General features: G+C 44.5%; 1 protein-coding gene across 1 annotated transcript in view; it reads right to left on the bottom strand.

Moving 5' to 3' along the window:
- Positions 1 to 6,076: 6,076 nt before the first annotated feature.
- The window catches only part of LOC311115598 (E3 ubiquitin-protein ligase ZNF598-like), a 68,323-nt gene continuing 59,121 nt past the window's right edge, over positions 6,077 to 15,278 (bottom strand). The window contains exons 9-11 of the mRNA XM_084190759.1: positions 11,396 to 11,546; positions 10,837 to 10,981; positions 6,077 to 7,678 (exon numbers count right to left, since the gene is read on the bottom strand). Coding sequence (XP_084046885.1) covers positions 7,313 to 7,678; positions 10,837 to 10,981; positions 11,396 to 11,546 — 662 coding nt within the window. The 3' untranslated portion in view covers positions 6,077 to 7,312. The remainder of the gene's footprint in view (positions 7,679 to 10,836; positions 10,982 to 11,395; positions 11,547 to 15,278) is intronic.

Genomic DNA, 15,278 nt, shown 5'->3' on the forward strand with positions numbered 1-15,278 from the left:
GCCTAGAAGGTCAGCATCCCGGAATCGCTTCTGGTTAGAGCCAGTTTGCGCTGTTCTGTGAAGGGAGTAGTACACAGCGTTGTACGAGATCTTCAGTTTTTTGGCAATTTCTCGCATGGAATAGCCTTCATTTCTCAGAACAAGAATAGACTGACGAGTTTCAGAATAAAGTTATTTGTTTCTGGCCATTTTGAGCCTGTAATCGAACCCACAATTGCTGATGCTCCAGATACTCAACTAGTCTCAAGAAGGCCAGTTTTATTGCTTCTTTAATCAGCACAACAGTTTTCAGCTGTGCTAACATAATTGCAAAAGGGTTTTTGAATGATCAATTAGCCTTTTAAAATGATAAACTTGGATTAGCAAACACAACGTGCCATTGGAACACAGGACTGATGGTTGCTGATAATGGGCCTCTGTACGCTTATGTAGATATTCCATTAAAAATCAGCTGTTTCCAGCTACAATAGCCATTTACAACATTAACAATGTCTACACTGTTTTTCTGATAAATTTAATGTTCTTTTAAATGGACAAAAAAATAGCTTTTCTTTCAAAAACAAGGACATTTCTAAGTGACCCTAAACTTTTGAATGGTAGTGTATATATATATATATATATATATATATATATATATATATATATATATATATATATATATATATACAGTGGGGAGAAGAAGTATTCGATACACTGTCGATTTTGCAGGTTTTCCTACTTACAAAGCATGTAGAGGTCTGTAATTTTTATCATATGTACACTTCAACTGTGAGAGACGGAATCTAAAACAAATATCCAGAAAATCACATTGTATGATTTTTAAGTAATTCATTTGCATTTTATTGCATGACATAAGTATTTGATCACCTACCAACCAGTAAGAATTCCGGCTCTCACAGACCTGTTAGTTTTTCTTTAAGAAGCCCTCCTGTTCTCCACTCATTACCTGTATTAACTGCACCTGTTTGAACTCGTTACCTGTATAAAAGACACCTGTCCACACACTCAATCAAACAGACTCCAACCTCTCCACAATGGCCAAGACCAGAGAGCTGTGTAAGGACATCAGGGATAAAATTGTAGACCTGCACAAGGCTGGGATGGGCTACAGGACTATAGGCAAGCAGCTTGGTGAGAAGGCAACAACTGTTGGCGCAATTATTAGAAAACGGAAGAAGTTCAAGATGATGGTCAATCACCCTCGGTCTGGGGCTCCAGTTGAAGTGTACCTATGATACAAATTACAGACCTCTACATGCTTTGTAAGTAGGAAAACCTGCAAAATCGGCAGTGTATCAAATACTTGTTCTCCCCACTGTATATATATATAGATATATATACAGTACCAGTCAAAAGTTGACACACCTATTCATTCAAGGGTTTTTCTTTATTTGTACTATTTTCTACATTGTAGAATAATAGTGAAGACATCAAAACTATGAAATAACACATATGGAATCATGTAGTAACCAAAAAAGTTTTAAACAAATCAAAACATATTTTATATTTGAGATTCTTCAAATAGCCAACCTTTGCCTTGATGACAGCTTTGCACACTCTTGGCATTCTCTCAACCAGCTTCACCTGGAATGCTTTTCCAACAGTCTTGAAGGAGTTGCCACATATGCTGAGCACTTGTTGGCTGCTTTTCCTTCACTCTGCGGTCCAACTCATCCCAAACCATCTCAATTGGGTTGAGGTCGGGTGATTTGTGGAGGCCAGGTCACCTGATGCAGCACTCCATCACTCTCCTTCTTGGTCAAATAGCCCTTACACAGCCTGGAGGTGTGTTTGGTCATTATCCTGTTGAAAAACAAATGATAGTCCCACTAAGTCCAAACCAGATGGGATGGCAGAATGCTGTGGTAGCCATGCTGGTTAAGTGTGCCTTGAATTCTAATTAAATCACTGACAGTGTCACCAGCAAAGCACCCCCACACCTCCTCCTCCATGCTTCACGGTGGGAACCACACATGCGGAGAACATCCGTTCACCTACTCTGCGTCTCACAAAGACACAGCGGTTGGAACCCAAAATCTCACATTTGGACTCATCAGACCAAAGGACAGATTATCACCGGTCTAATGTCCATTGCTCGTGTTTCTTGGCCCAAGCAAATCTCTTCTTCTTATTGGTGTCCTTTAGTAGTGGTTTCTTTGCAGCAATTCGACCATGAAGGCCTGATTCACGCAGTCTCCTCTGAATAGTTGATGTTGAGATGTGTCTGTTACTTGAACTCTGTGAACCATTTATTTGGGCTGCAATTTCTGAGGCTGGAAACTTTAATTAACTTATCCTCTGCAGCAGACGTAACTCTGGGTCTTCCTTTCCTGTGGCGGTCCTCATGAGAGCCAGTTTCATCATAGCGCTTGATAGTTTTTGCGACTGCACTTGAAGAAACGTTCAAAGTTCTTGAAATGTTCTGTATTGACTGACCTTCATGTCTTAAAGTAATGATGGACTGTCGTTTCTCTTTGCTTATTTGATCTGTTCTTGCCATAATATGGACTTGGTCTTTTACCAAATAGGGCTATCTTCTGTATACCACCCCTACCTTGTCACAACACAACTGATTGGCTCAAATGCATTAAGAAGGAAAGAAATTCCACAAATTAACAAGGCACACCTGTTAATTGAAATGCATTCCAGGTGACTACCTCATGAAGCTGGTTGAGAGAATGCCAAGAGTGTGCAAAGCTGTCATCAAGGCAAAGGGTGGCTATTTGAAGAAACTCAAATATAAAATATATTTTGAATTGTTTAACACTTTTTTTTGGTTACTACATGATTCCATATGTAATATTTCATAGTTTTGATGTCTTCACTATTATTCTACAACGTAGAAAATAGTAAAAAATTAAGAAAAACCCTGGAATGAGTAGGTGTGTCCAAACCTTTCACTAGTAGTTGATGAAACCAAGATTGAAGTCTTCGGCGTGAATGCCAAGCGTCACGTCTGGAGGAAACCTGGCACCATCCCTACGGTGAAGCATGGTGGTGGCAGCATCATGCTGTGGGGATGTTTTTCAGCGGCAGGGACTGGGAGACTAGTCAGGATCGAGGGAAAGATGAACGGAGCAAAGTACAGAGAGATCCTTGATGAAAACCTTCTCCAGAGCGCTCAGGACCTCAGACTGGGGCCAAGGTTCACCTTCCGACAGGACAACAACCCTAAGCACACAGCCAAGACAACGCAGGAGTGGCTTCGGGACAAACCTCAATGACCTTGAGTGGCCCAGTCAGAGCCCGGACTTGAACCCGATCAAACATCTCTGGAGAGACCTGAAAATAGCTGTGCAGCGACGCTCCTCATCCAACCTGACAGAGCTTGAGAGGATGTCCCAGCCTTTATACCCCTGTTCCCTTATCCTTACCCCCATGTCCCTTATCCTTTCCCCCCATGTCCCAGCCTTTATACCCCTTTTCCCTTATCCTTTCCCCCATGTCCCAGCCTTTATACCCCTGTTCCCTTATCCTTTCCCCCCCATGTCCCAGCCTTTATACCCCTGTTCCCTTATCCTTTCCCCCATGTCCCAGCCTTTATACCCCTGTTCCCTTATCCTTTCCCCCATGTCCCAGCCTTTATACCCATGTTCCCTTATCCTTACCCCCCATGTCCCAGCCTTTATACCCCTGTTCCCTTATCCTTACCCCCCCATGTCCCAGCCTTTATACCCCCTGTTCCCTTATCCTTTCCCCCCCATGTCCCAGGCTTTATACCCCTGTTCCCTTATCCTTTCCCCCCCATGTCCCAGCCTTTATACCCCTGTTCCCTTATCCTTTCCCCCCATGTCCCAGCCTTTATACCCCTGTTCCCTTATCCTTTCCCCCCCATGTCCCAGCCTTTATACCCCTGTTCCCTTATCCTTTCCCCCCCATGTCCCAGCCTTTATACCCCTGTTCCCTTATCCTTTCCCCCATGTCCCAGCCTTTATACCCCTGTTCCCTTATCCTTTCCCCCATGTCCCAGCCTTTATACCCCTGTTCCCTTATCCTTACCCCCATGTCCCTTATCCTTTCCCCCATGTCCCAGCCTTTATACCCCTGTTCCCTTATCCTTCCCCCCATGTCCCATCCTTTATACCCCTGTTCCCTTATCCTTTCCCCCCATGTCCCAGCCTTTATACCCCTGTTCCCTTATCCTTTCCCCCCTGTCCCAGCCTTTATACCCCTGTTCCCTTATCCTTTCCCCCCCATGTCCCAGCCTTTATACCCCTGTTCCCTTATCCTTTCCCCCATGTCCCTTATCCTTTCCCCCATGTCCCAGCCTTTATACCCCTGTTCCCTTATCCTTTCCCCCCATGTCCCAGCCTTTATACCCCTGTTCCCTTATCCTTTCCCCCCCATGTCCCAGCCTTTATACCCCTGTTCCCTTATCCTTTCCCCCCATGTCCCAGCCTTTATACCCCTGTTCCCTTATCCTTTCCCCCCCATGTCCCAGCCTTTATACCCCTGTTCCCTTATCCTTTCCCCCATGTCCCAGCCTTTATACCCCTGTTCCCTTATCATTCCCCCCCCATGTCCCAGCCTTTATACCCCTGTTCCCTTATCCTTTCCCCCATGTCCCAGCCTTTATACCCCTGTTCCCTTATCCTTTCCCCCCCATGTCCCAGCCTTTATACCCCTGTTCCCTTATCCTTCCCCCCCCCCATGTCCCAGCCTTTATACCCCCTGTTCCCTTATCCTTCCCCCCCATGTCCCAGCCTTTATACCCCTGTTCCCTTATCCTTTCCCCCCATGTCCCAGCCTTTATACCCCTGTTCCCTTATCCTTTCCCCCCCATGTCCCAGCCTTTATACCCCTGTTCCCTTATCCTTTCCCCCCCATGTCCCAGCCTTTATACCCCTGTTCCCTTATCCTTACCCCCATGTCCCAGCCTTTATACCCCTGTTCCCTTATCCTTTCCCCCATGTCCCAGCCTTTATACCCCTGTTCCCTTATCCTTTCCCCCATGTCCCAGCCTTTATACCCCTGTTCCCTTATCCTTTCCCCCCCATGTCCCAGCCTTTATACCCCTGTTCCCTTATCCTTTCCCCCCATGTCCCAGCCTTTATACCCCTGTTCCCTTATCCTTTCCCCCCCATGTCCCAGCCTTTATACCCCTGTTCCCTTATCCTTACCCCCATGTCCCTTATCCTTTCCCCCCCATGTCCCAGCCTTTATACCCCTGTTCCCTTATCCTTTCCCCCCATGTCCCAGCCTTTATACCCCTGTTCCCTTATCCTTTCCCCCCATGTCCCAGCCTTTATACCCCTGTTCCCTTATCCTTTCCCCCACATGTCCCAGCCTTTATACCCCTGTTCCCTTATCCTTTCCCCCATATGTCCCAGCCTTTATACCCCTGTTCCCTTATCCTTTCCCCCATATGTCCCAGCCTTTATACCCCTGTTCCCTTATCCTTTCCCCCCATGTCCCATCCTTTATACCCCTGTTCCCTTATCCTTTCCCCCCATGTCCCATCCTTTATACCCCTGTTCCCTTATCCTTTCCCCCCATGTCCCAGCCTTTATACCCCTGTTCCCTTATCCTTCCCCCCACATGTCCCAGCCTCTATACCCCTGTTCCCTTATCCTTTCCCCCCATGTCCCAGCCTTTATACCCCTGTTCCCTTATCCTTTCCCCCCCATGTCCCAGCCTTTATACCCCTGTTCCCTTATCCTTTCCCCCCATGTCCCAGCCTTTATACCCCTGTTCCCTTATCCTTTCCCCCCCATGTCCCAGCCTTTATACCCCTGTTCCCTTATCCTTTCCCCCCCATGTCCCAGCCTTTATACCCCTGTTCCCTTATCCTTTCCCCCACATGTCCCAGCCTCTATACCCCTGTTCTCTTATCCTTTCCCCCCCCATGTCCCAGCCTTTATACCCCTGTTCCCTTATCCTTTCCCCCCATGTCCCAGCCTTTATACCCCTGTTCCCTTATCCTTTCCCCCCCATGTCCCAGCCTTTATACCCCTGTTCCCTTATCCTTTCCCCCCCATGTCCCAGCCTTTATACCCCTGTTCCATTATCACTTAGAGTACTACAGTAGGAGACAGACTAGGACCTCCTGCAACACTACTTGGACAAATAGAAGGGACCAAAGCAAGAAAGCTGTTTAATCAAAATGGGGCAAACAGAAATGTTCTGATATTACAGACTGGTTGTGGGGGTTACAGACTGGTTGTGGGGGTTACAGACTGGTTGTGGGGGTTACAGACTGGTTGTCAGGGTTACAGACTGGTTGTCAGGGTTACAGACTGGTTGTGGGTTTACAGACTGGTTGTGGGGGTTACAGACTGGTTGTCAGGGTTACAGACTGGTTGTGGGGGTTACAGACTGGTTGTGGGGGTTACAGACTGGTTGTGGGGGTTACAGACTGGTTGTGGGTTTACAGACTGGTTGTGGGTTTACAGACTGGTTGTGGGGGTTACAGACTGGTTGTGGGGGTTACAGACTGGTTGTGGGGGTTACAGACTGGTTGTCGGGGTTACAGACTGGTTGTGGGGGTTACAGACTGGTTGTGGGGGTTACAGACTGGTTGTGGGGGTTACAGACTGGTTGTCAGGGTTACAGACTGGTTGTGGGGGTTACAGACTGGTTGTGGGGGTTACAGACTGGTTGTCGGGGTTACAGACTGGTTGTCGGGGTTACAGACTGGTTGTGGGGGTTACAGACTGGTTGTGGGGGTTACAGACTGGTTGTCAGGGTTACAGACTGGTTGTGGGGGCTACAGACTGGTTGTGGGTTAGAAGAGAGAGACAGAAGAGAAACAGGAGAACCAGCAGTGTCCCTCCCCACAGCTACATATCGTCCCAAATAGTCTGACTCCCTCCAGACTTCTCCCATCTGATGACCCTCCACAGCCCTGACAGTAGACCTCTACCTTTTAACCAGGTTCCTCCGGACAGTCAGTCTCTATGGGGTTTAACTTAATAAACACTCATCAACCCTGATAAATGAACCACTCCTTCAACACTTTATCAACCTCATGGACATTTGATGGAGATCAGAAGAGAGAGAAAAATAAAAAAATTATATAGAATCATTCTTCTTATTAATTCACCAACATGTGGTACTTGTAGGGTCCTCCAGGGTCGGGTTGCCAGGCTGGTGCCAGGTCCAGCCGGAGTCACACCGGGAGTCAGCTCAATATCTGGCAACCTTTAGCTCAGAATTCAGTTCATCCTCCTGCTGATCCCAGCCTCGCCATCAAATACACTACCCCAGCATCCTCTGTGGCCATGGTCACCATGGAAACAGGCTCCCCCCCCCCTGAATGGCAACAGGCAGGGCTGTGATTGGGCAGTGCGCGTGTCCGTCCCCGGGGCCAGGGCTAGCTGATGATGCGGCTGATGGCCTGCAGGGAGGGGAAGTCCTCGTTGTCCCCCAGGTGCAAGGTCTTATGGGAGTTGAAGTCTTTGGGGGCCAGCACCTGGCAGCAGGTGGGGCACACCTGGCAGTCCAGTGCGGCTGCGTTAGCGTTAGCGCTGGAGGGGGTCTGCCAGGCGCTCTTCTTGTTCTTCCTGGCCCCGCCGCCTCCTGGTCTCTCCATGGCCCGGTCGTCTGCGTGGGCTGTCAGCAGCTCCTGCTGTTTCCCCGTGTCTGGAAGTAACACCAGCAGCTCATTGAAGACGCCGCCAAAGTTCTCCCCTAACAGAGTCTTACAGTTCCGATGATACAGCACCGCTGACATCAGACCCTGTTAGAGATGGAGATGTATAGATATGGGTTAGAGATATATAGATATGGGTTAGAGATATATAGATATGGGTTAGAGATGTATAGATATGGGTTAGAGATATATAGATATGGGTTAGAGATATATAGATATGGGTTAGAGATCTATAGATATGGGTTAGAGATAGAGATCTATAGATATGGGTTAGAGATAGAGATCTATAGATATGGGTTAGAGATAGAGATCTATAGATATGGGTTAGAGATAGAGAAATATAGATATGGGTTAGAGATATATAGATATGGGTTAGAGATATATAGATATGGGTTAGAGATATATAGATATGGATTAGGGTTAGAGATATATAGATATGGCTTAGAGATATATAGATATGGCTTAGAGATATATAGATATGGGTTAGAGATAGAGATATATAGATATGGGTTAGAGAGATAGAGATATGGGTTAGAGATATATAGATATGGGTTAGAGATATAGAGATATGGGTTAGAGATATATAGATATGGATTAGAGATAGAGATATATAGAAATGGGTTAGAGATATATAGATATGGGTTATAGATATGGGTTAGAGATATATAGATATGGGTTAGAGATATATAGATATGGATTAGAGATAGAGATATATAGATATGGGTTAGAGATATATAGATATGGGTTAGAGATATATAGATATGGGTTAGATATATATAGATATGGGTTAGAGATATATAGATATGGGTTAGAGATATATAGATATGGGTTAGAGATAGAGATATATAGATATGGGTTAGAGATATATAGATATGAGTTAGAGATATATAGATATGGGTTAGAGATATATAGATATGGGTTAGAGATATATAGATATGGGTTAGAGATAGAGATATATAGATATGGGTTAGAGATATATAGATATGGGTTAGAGATCTATAGATATGGGTTAGAGATCTATAGATATGGGTTAGAGATCTATAGATATGGGTTAGAGATCTATAGATATGGGTTAGAGATCTATAGATTTGGGTTAGAGATCTATAGATATGGGTTAGAGATCTATAGATATGGGTTAGAGATCTATAGATATGGGTTAGAGATCTATAGATATGGGTTAGAGATAGAGATCTATAGATATGGGTTAGAGATATAGATCTATAGATATGGGTTAGAGATATATAGATATGGGTTAGAGATATATAGATATGGGTTAGAGATCTATAGATATGGGTTAGAGATCTATAGATATGGGTTAGAGATCTATAGATATGGGTTAGAGATCTATAGATATGGGTTAGAGATAGAGATATATAGATATGGGTTAGAGATATATAGATATGGCTTAGAGATATATAGATATGAGTTAGAGATATATAGATATGGGTTAGAGATAGAGATATATAGATATGGGTTATAGATATGGGTTAGAGATATATAGATATGGGTTAGAGATATATAGATATGGATTAGAGATAGAGATATATAGAAATGGGTTAGAGATATATAGATATGGGTTAGAGATATATAGATATGGGTTAGAGATATATAGATATGGGTTAGAGATATATAGATATGGGTTAGAGATATATAGATATATAGATATGGGTTAGAGATATATAGATATGGATTAGAGATAGAGATATATAGAAATGGGTTAGAGATATATAGATATGGGTTAGAGATATATAGATATGGGTTAGAGATATATAGATATGGGTTAGAGATATATAAATATGAGTTAGAGATACACTATATATACACAAAAGTATGTGGTCACCCCTTCAAATTAGTGGATTCGGCTATTTCAGCCACACCTGTTGCTGAGAGGTGTATAAAATCGAGCACACAGCCTTGCAATCTCCATATACAAACATTGGCAGTAGAATGGCCTTACTGAAGAGCTCAGTGACTTTCAACGTGGCACCGTCATAGGATGCCACCTTTCCAACAAGTCAGTTCGTCAAATTTCTGTCCTGCTAGAGCTGCCCCGGTCAACTGTAAGTGCTGTTATTGTGAAGTGGAAACGTCTAGGAGCAACAACGGCTCAGCCGTGAAGTGGTCGGCCACACAAGCTCAAAGAACGGGACCGCGAGTGCTGAAGTGCGTAAAAATCGTCTGTCCTCGGTTGCAACACTCACTACCGAGTTCCAAACTGCCTCTTGAAGCAACGTCAGCACAAGAACTGTTCGTCGGGAAGAATCCTGAAAATGGGTTTCCATGGCCGAGCAGCCGCACACAAGCCTAAGATCACCATGCGCAATGCCAAGTGTCAGCTGGAGTGGTGTAAAGCTCGCCGCCATTGGACTCTGGAGCAGTGGAAACACGTTCTCTGGAGTGATGAATCACGCGTCACCATCTGGCAGGCCAACGGACTAATCTGTGTTTGGCGGATGCCAGGAGAGCGCATAGTGCCAACTGTAAAGTTTGGTGGAGGAGGAATAATGGTCTGGGGCTGTTTTTCATGGTTTGGGCTAGGCCCCTTAGTTCCAGTGAAGGGAAATCGTAACGCTACAGCATACAATCACATTCTAGACGATTCTGTGCTTCCAACTTGGTGGAAACAGTTTGGGGAAGGCCCTTTCCTGTTTCAGCATGACAATGCCCCCGTGCACAAAGCGAGGTCCATACAGAAATAGTTTGTCGAGATCGGTGTGGAAGAACCTGACCGGCCTGAACAGAGCCCTGACCTTCAACCCTATCAAACACCTTCGGGATGAATTGGAACGCTGACTGCGAGCCAGGCCTAATCACCCAACATCAGTGCCCGACCTCACTAATGCTCTTGTGGAGTGGAAGCAAGTCCCCGCAGCAATATTCCAACATCTAGTGGAAAGCCTTCCCAGAAGAGTGGAGGCTGTTATAGCAGCAAAGGGGGGGACCAACTCTATATTAATGCCCATGGTTTTAGAATGAGATGTTTGACGAGCAGGTGTCCACATACTTTTGGCCATGTAGTGTATATAGATATGGGTTAGAGATATAGAGACTTCTCCCCCAACAGTCTTACACCTCGGATGGTAATATCCTGTCTGAACTGTCCAGAGTAGTTCTTAGGGTCAGGGTTAGAGAGGTTAAGGTTAGGGTCAGGGGTCAGGGAGGTTAAGGTTAGGGTCAGGGAGGTTAGGGTCAGGGGTCAGGGAGGTTAGGGGTCAGGGGTCAGGGAGGTTAGGGTCAGGGCTCACCTGTCTGAACTGTCCAGAGTAGTCCTTGAACTGGTTGAATCGTGACTGGTCGTTCTGCAGGAGGTTCTTAATGGACTGGATCAGTTCCATATTCCGCTGCTGGAAGTTCTCTGGAACCAGGTACACCCCCGGGGACTGGGGAGGGCTGCACACACACACACACACACACACACACACACACACAGGCGCATACACACACACACACAGGCACACACACAGACAGGCACACACACACACACACACACACACACAGGCACACACACACACACACACAGGCACACACACACACAGGCACACACACACAGGCACACACACAGACAGGCACACACACAGACAGGCACACACACAGACAGGCACACACACACACACACACACACACAGGCACACACACACACACACACAGGCGCACACACAGGCACACACACACACAGGCACACACACAATATGGAGTCATTTAAATGATACACTGAGTTTGAATAAAATCTGTGTGTTGTATAAAGGTGGTGGTCTGTCTGGTCTGTAAAGGTGATGTGATGTCTGGTCTGTCTGTCTGTCTCACCGGGGGCTGGGTGCAGGGGGGACGGGCTCCACCACGTTGCTGTTGAGGGGGATGCCGGTAAACCCTGGGGGGGGCTTACTGGGCGGGGGGGCGCTGCCCTGGCCGGGGGGAGAGGGGGACAGGGCGCTGGGGGGGGCAGAACTCTTAAAGCCTGTAGAAGACAAACAGCATGGTCAACATCACAACACAATCACCGTTACTTTCATCCAGAACCACAACTTAAAGCTGCGATATGGAACTTTTTGGGCCACCTGACTAAATTCACATAGAAATGTGAGTTCTAGATCTGTCAAAAGCCAGTCTAAGACGCGGTAGATCTGTTCTATGAGCGATATTTCTATGCTTCCTGTTCTTACGTTTTGTTTTTGCGTCTTTTACTTTCAGTTTTGTAAACCAGCTTCAAAACAACTGAAAATACAATATTTTTGGTTATTGAAAATATATTTCACAGCGGTTTAGACGGGACAAATTATTCTCTACACTATGCATTGCTTGTTTTGTCACAAACTGAAATTAGGCAAACTATTCGAATTTTAGCAACCAGGAAACGGCAGAGCGATTTAGTTGTGTGTCGGTCCCCGTCACATTGGTATAATAACACCACTCTACTATATTTAGTTGTGTGTTGGTCCCTGTCACGTTGGTATAATAACACCACTCTACTATATTTAGTTGTGTTGGTCCCTGTCACGTTGGTATAATAACACCACTCTACTATATTTAGTTGTGTGTTGGTCCCTGTCACGTTGGTATAATAACACCACTCTACTATATTTAGTTGTGTGTTGGTCCCTGTCACGTTGGTATAATAACACCACTCTACTATATTTAGTTGTGTGTTGGTCCCTGTCACGTTGGTATAATAACACCACTCTACTATATTTAGTTGTGTTGGTCCCTGTCACGTTGGTATAATAACACCACTCTACTATATTTAGTTGTGTGTTGGTCCCTGTCACGTTGGTATAATAACACCACTCTACTATATTTAGTTGTGTGTCGGTCCCCGTCACGTTGGTATAATAACACCACTCTACTATATTTAGTTGTGTGTCGGTCCCTGTCACGTTGGTATAATAACACCACTCTACTATATTTAGTTGTGTGTTGGTCCCTGTCACGTTGGTATAATAACACCACTCTACTATATTTAGTTGTGTGTTGGTCCCTGTCACGTTGGTATAATAACACCACTCTACTATATTTAGTTGTGTGTCGGTCCCCGTCACGTTGGTATAATAACACCACTCTACTATATTTAGTTGTGTGTCGGTCCCCGTCACATTGGTATAATAACACCACTCTACTATATTTAGTTGTGTGTCGGTCCCCGTCACGTTGGTATAATAACACCACTCTACTATATTTAGTTGTGTGTTGGTCCCTGTCACGTTGGTATAATAACACCACTCTACTATATTTAGTTGTGTGTTGGTCCCTGTCACGTTGGTATAATACCACCACTCTACTATATTTAGTTGTGTCGGTCCCCATCACCTTGGTATAATAACACCACTCTACTATATTTAGTTGTGTGTTGGTCCCTGTCACGTTGGTATAATAACACCACTCTACTATATTTAGTTGTGTTGGTCCCTGTCACGTTGGTATAATAACACCACTCTACTATATTTAGTTGTGTTGGTCCCTGTCACGTTGGTATAATAACACCACTCTACTATATTTAGTTGTGTGTTGGTCCCTGTCACGTTGGTATAATAACACCACTCTACTATATTTAGTTGTGTTGGTCCCTGTCACGTTGGTATAATAACACCACTCTACTATATTTAGTTGTGTGTTGGTCCCTGTCACGTTGGTATAATAACACCACTCTACTATATTTAGTTGTGTGTTGGTCCCTGTCACGTTGGTATAATAACACCACTCTACTATATTTAGTTGTGTTGGTCCCTGTCACGTTGGTATAATAACACCACTCTACTATATTTAGTTGTGTTGGTCCCTGTCACGTTGGTATAATAACACCACTCTACTATATTTAGTTGTGTGTTGGTCCCTGTCACGTTGGTATAATAACACCACTCTACTATATTTAGTTGTGTTGGTCCCTGTCACGTTGGTATAATAACACCACTCTACTATATTTAGTTGTGTCGGTCCTCGTCACGTTGGTATAATAACACCACTCTACTATATTTAGTTGTGTGTTGGTCCCTGTCACGTTGGTATAATAACACCACTCTACTATATTTAGTTGTGTGTCGGTCCCTGTCACGTTGTTATAATAATACCACTCTACTATATTAAGTTGTGTGTCGGTCCCTGTCACGTTGGACCACTCTACTATATTTAGTTGTGTGTTGGTCCCTGTCACGTTGGTATAATAACACCACTCTACTATATTTAGTTGTGTCGGTCCCCGTCACGTTGGTATAATAACACCACTCTACTATATTTAGTTGTGTCGGTCCCCGTCACGTTGGTATAATAACACCACTCTACTATATTTAGTTGTGTCGGTCCCCGTCACGTTGGTATAATAACACCACTCTACTATATTTAGTTGTGTCGGTCCCCGTCACGTTGGTATAATAACACCACTCTACTATATTTAGTTGTGTCGGTCCCCGTCACGTTGGTATAATAACACCACTCTACTATATTTAGTTGTGTCGGTCCCCGTCACGTTGGTATAATAACACCACTCTACTATATTTAGTTGTGTGTTGGTCCCTGTCACGTTGGTATAATAACACCACTCTACTATATTTAGTTGTGTGTTGGTCCCTGTCACGTTGGTATAATAACACCACTCTACTATATTTAGTTGTGTGTTGGTCCCTGTCACGTTGGTATAATAACACCACTCTACTATATTTAGTTGTGTGTCGGTCCCCGTCACGTTGGTATAATAACACCACTCTACTATATTTAGTTGTGTGTCGGTCCCCGTCACATTGGTATAATAACACCACTCTACTATATTTAGTTGTGTGTCGGTCCCCGTCACGTTGGTATAATAACACCACTCTACTATATTTAGTTGTGTGTTGGTCCCTGTCACGTTGGTATAATAACACCACTCTACTATATTTAGTTGTGTGTTGGTCCCTGTCACGTTGGTATAATAACACCACTCTACTATATTTAGTTGTGTGTCGGTCCCCGTCACATTGGTATAATACCACCACTCTACTATATTTAGTTGTGTCGGTCCCCATCACATTGGTATAATAACACCACTCTACTATATTTAGTTGTGTGTTGGTCCCTGTCACGTTGGTATAATAACACCACTCTACTATATTTAGTTGTGTTGGTCCCTGTCACGTTGGTATAATAACACCACTCTACTATATTTAGTTGTGTTGGTCCCTGTCACGTTGGTATAATAACACCACTCTACTATATTTAGTTGTGTGTTGGTCCCTGTCACGTTGGTATAATAACACCACTCTACTATATTTAGTTGTGTGTTGGTCCCTGTCACGTTGGTATAATAACACCACTCTACTATATTTAGTTGTGTGTCGGTCCCCGTCACATTGGTATAATAACACCACTCTACTATATTTAGTTGTGTGTTGGTCCCTGTCACGTTGGTATAATAACACCACTCTACTATATTTAGTTGTGTTGGTCCATGTCACGTTGGTATAATAACACCACTCTACTATATTTAGTTGTGTTGGTCCCTGTCACGTTGGTATAATAACACCACTCTACTATATTTAGTTGTGTGTTGGTCCCTGTCACGTTGGTATAATAACACCACTCTACTATATTTAGTTGTGTTGGTCCCTGTCACGTTGGTATAATAACACCACTCTACTATATTTAGTTGTGTGTTGGTCCCTGTCACGTTGGTATAATAACACCACTCTACTATATTTAGTTGTGTCGGTCCCCGTCACGTTGG

Source organism: Coregonus lavaretus (assembly GCF_964263955.1).
Source record: "Coregonus lavaretus genome assembly, contig: HAP1_SCAFFOLD_145, whole genome shotgun sequence".
NCBI classification, from domain to species: Eukaryota; Metazoa; Chordata; class Actinopteri; order Salmoniformes; family Salmonidae; genus Coregonus; species Coregonus lavaretus.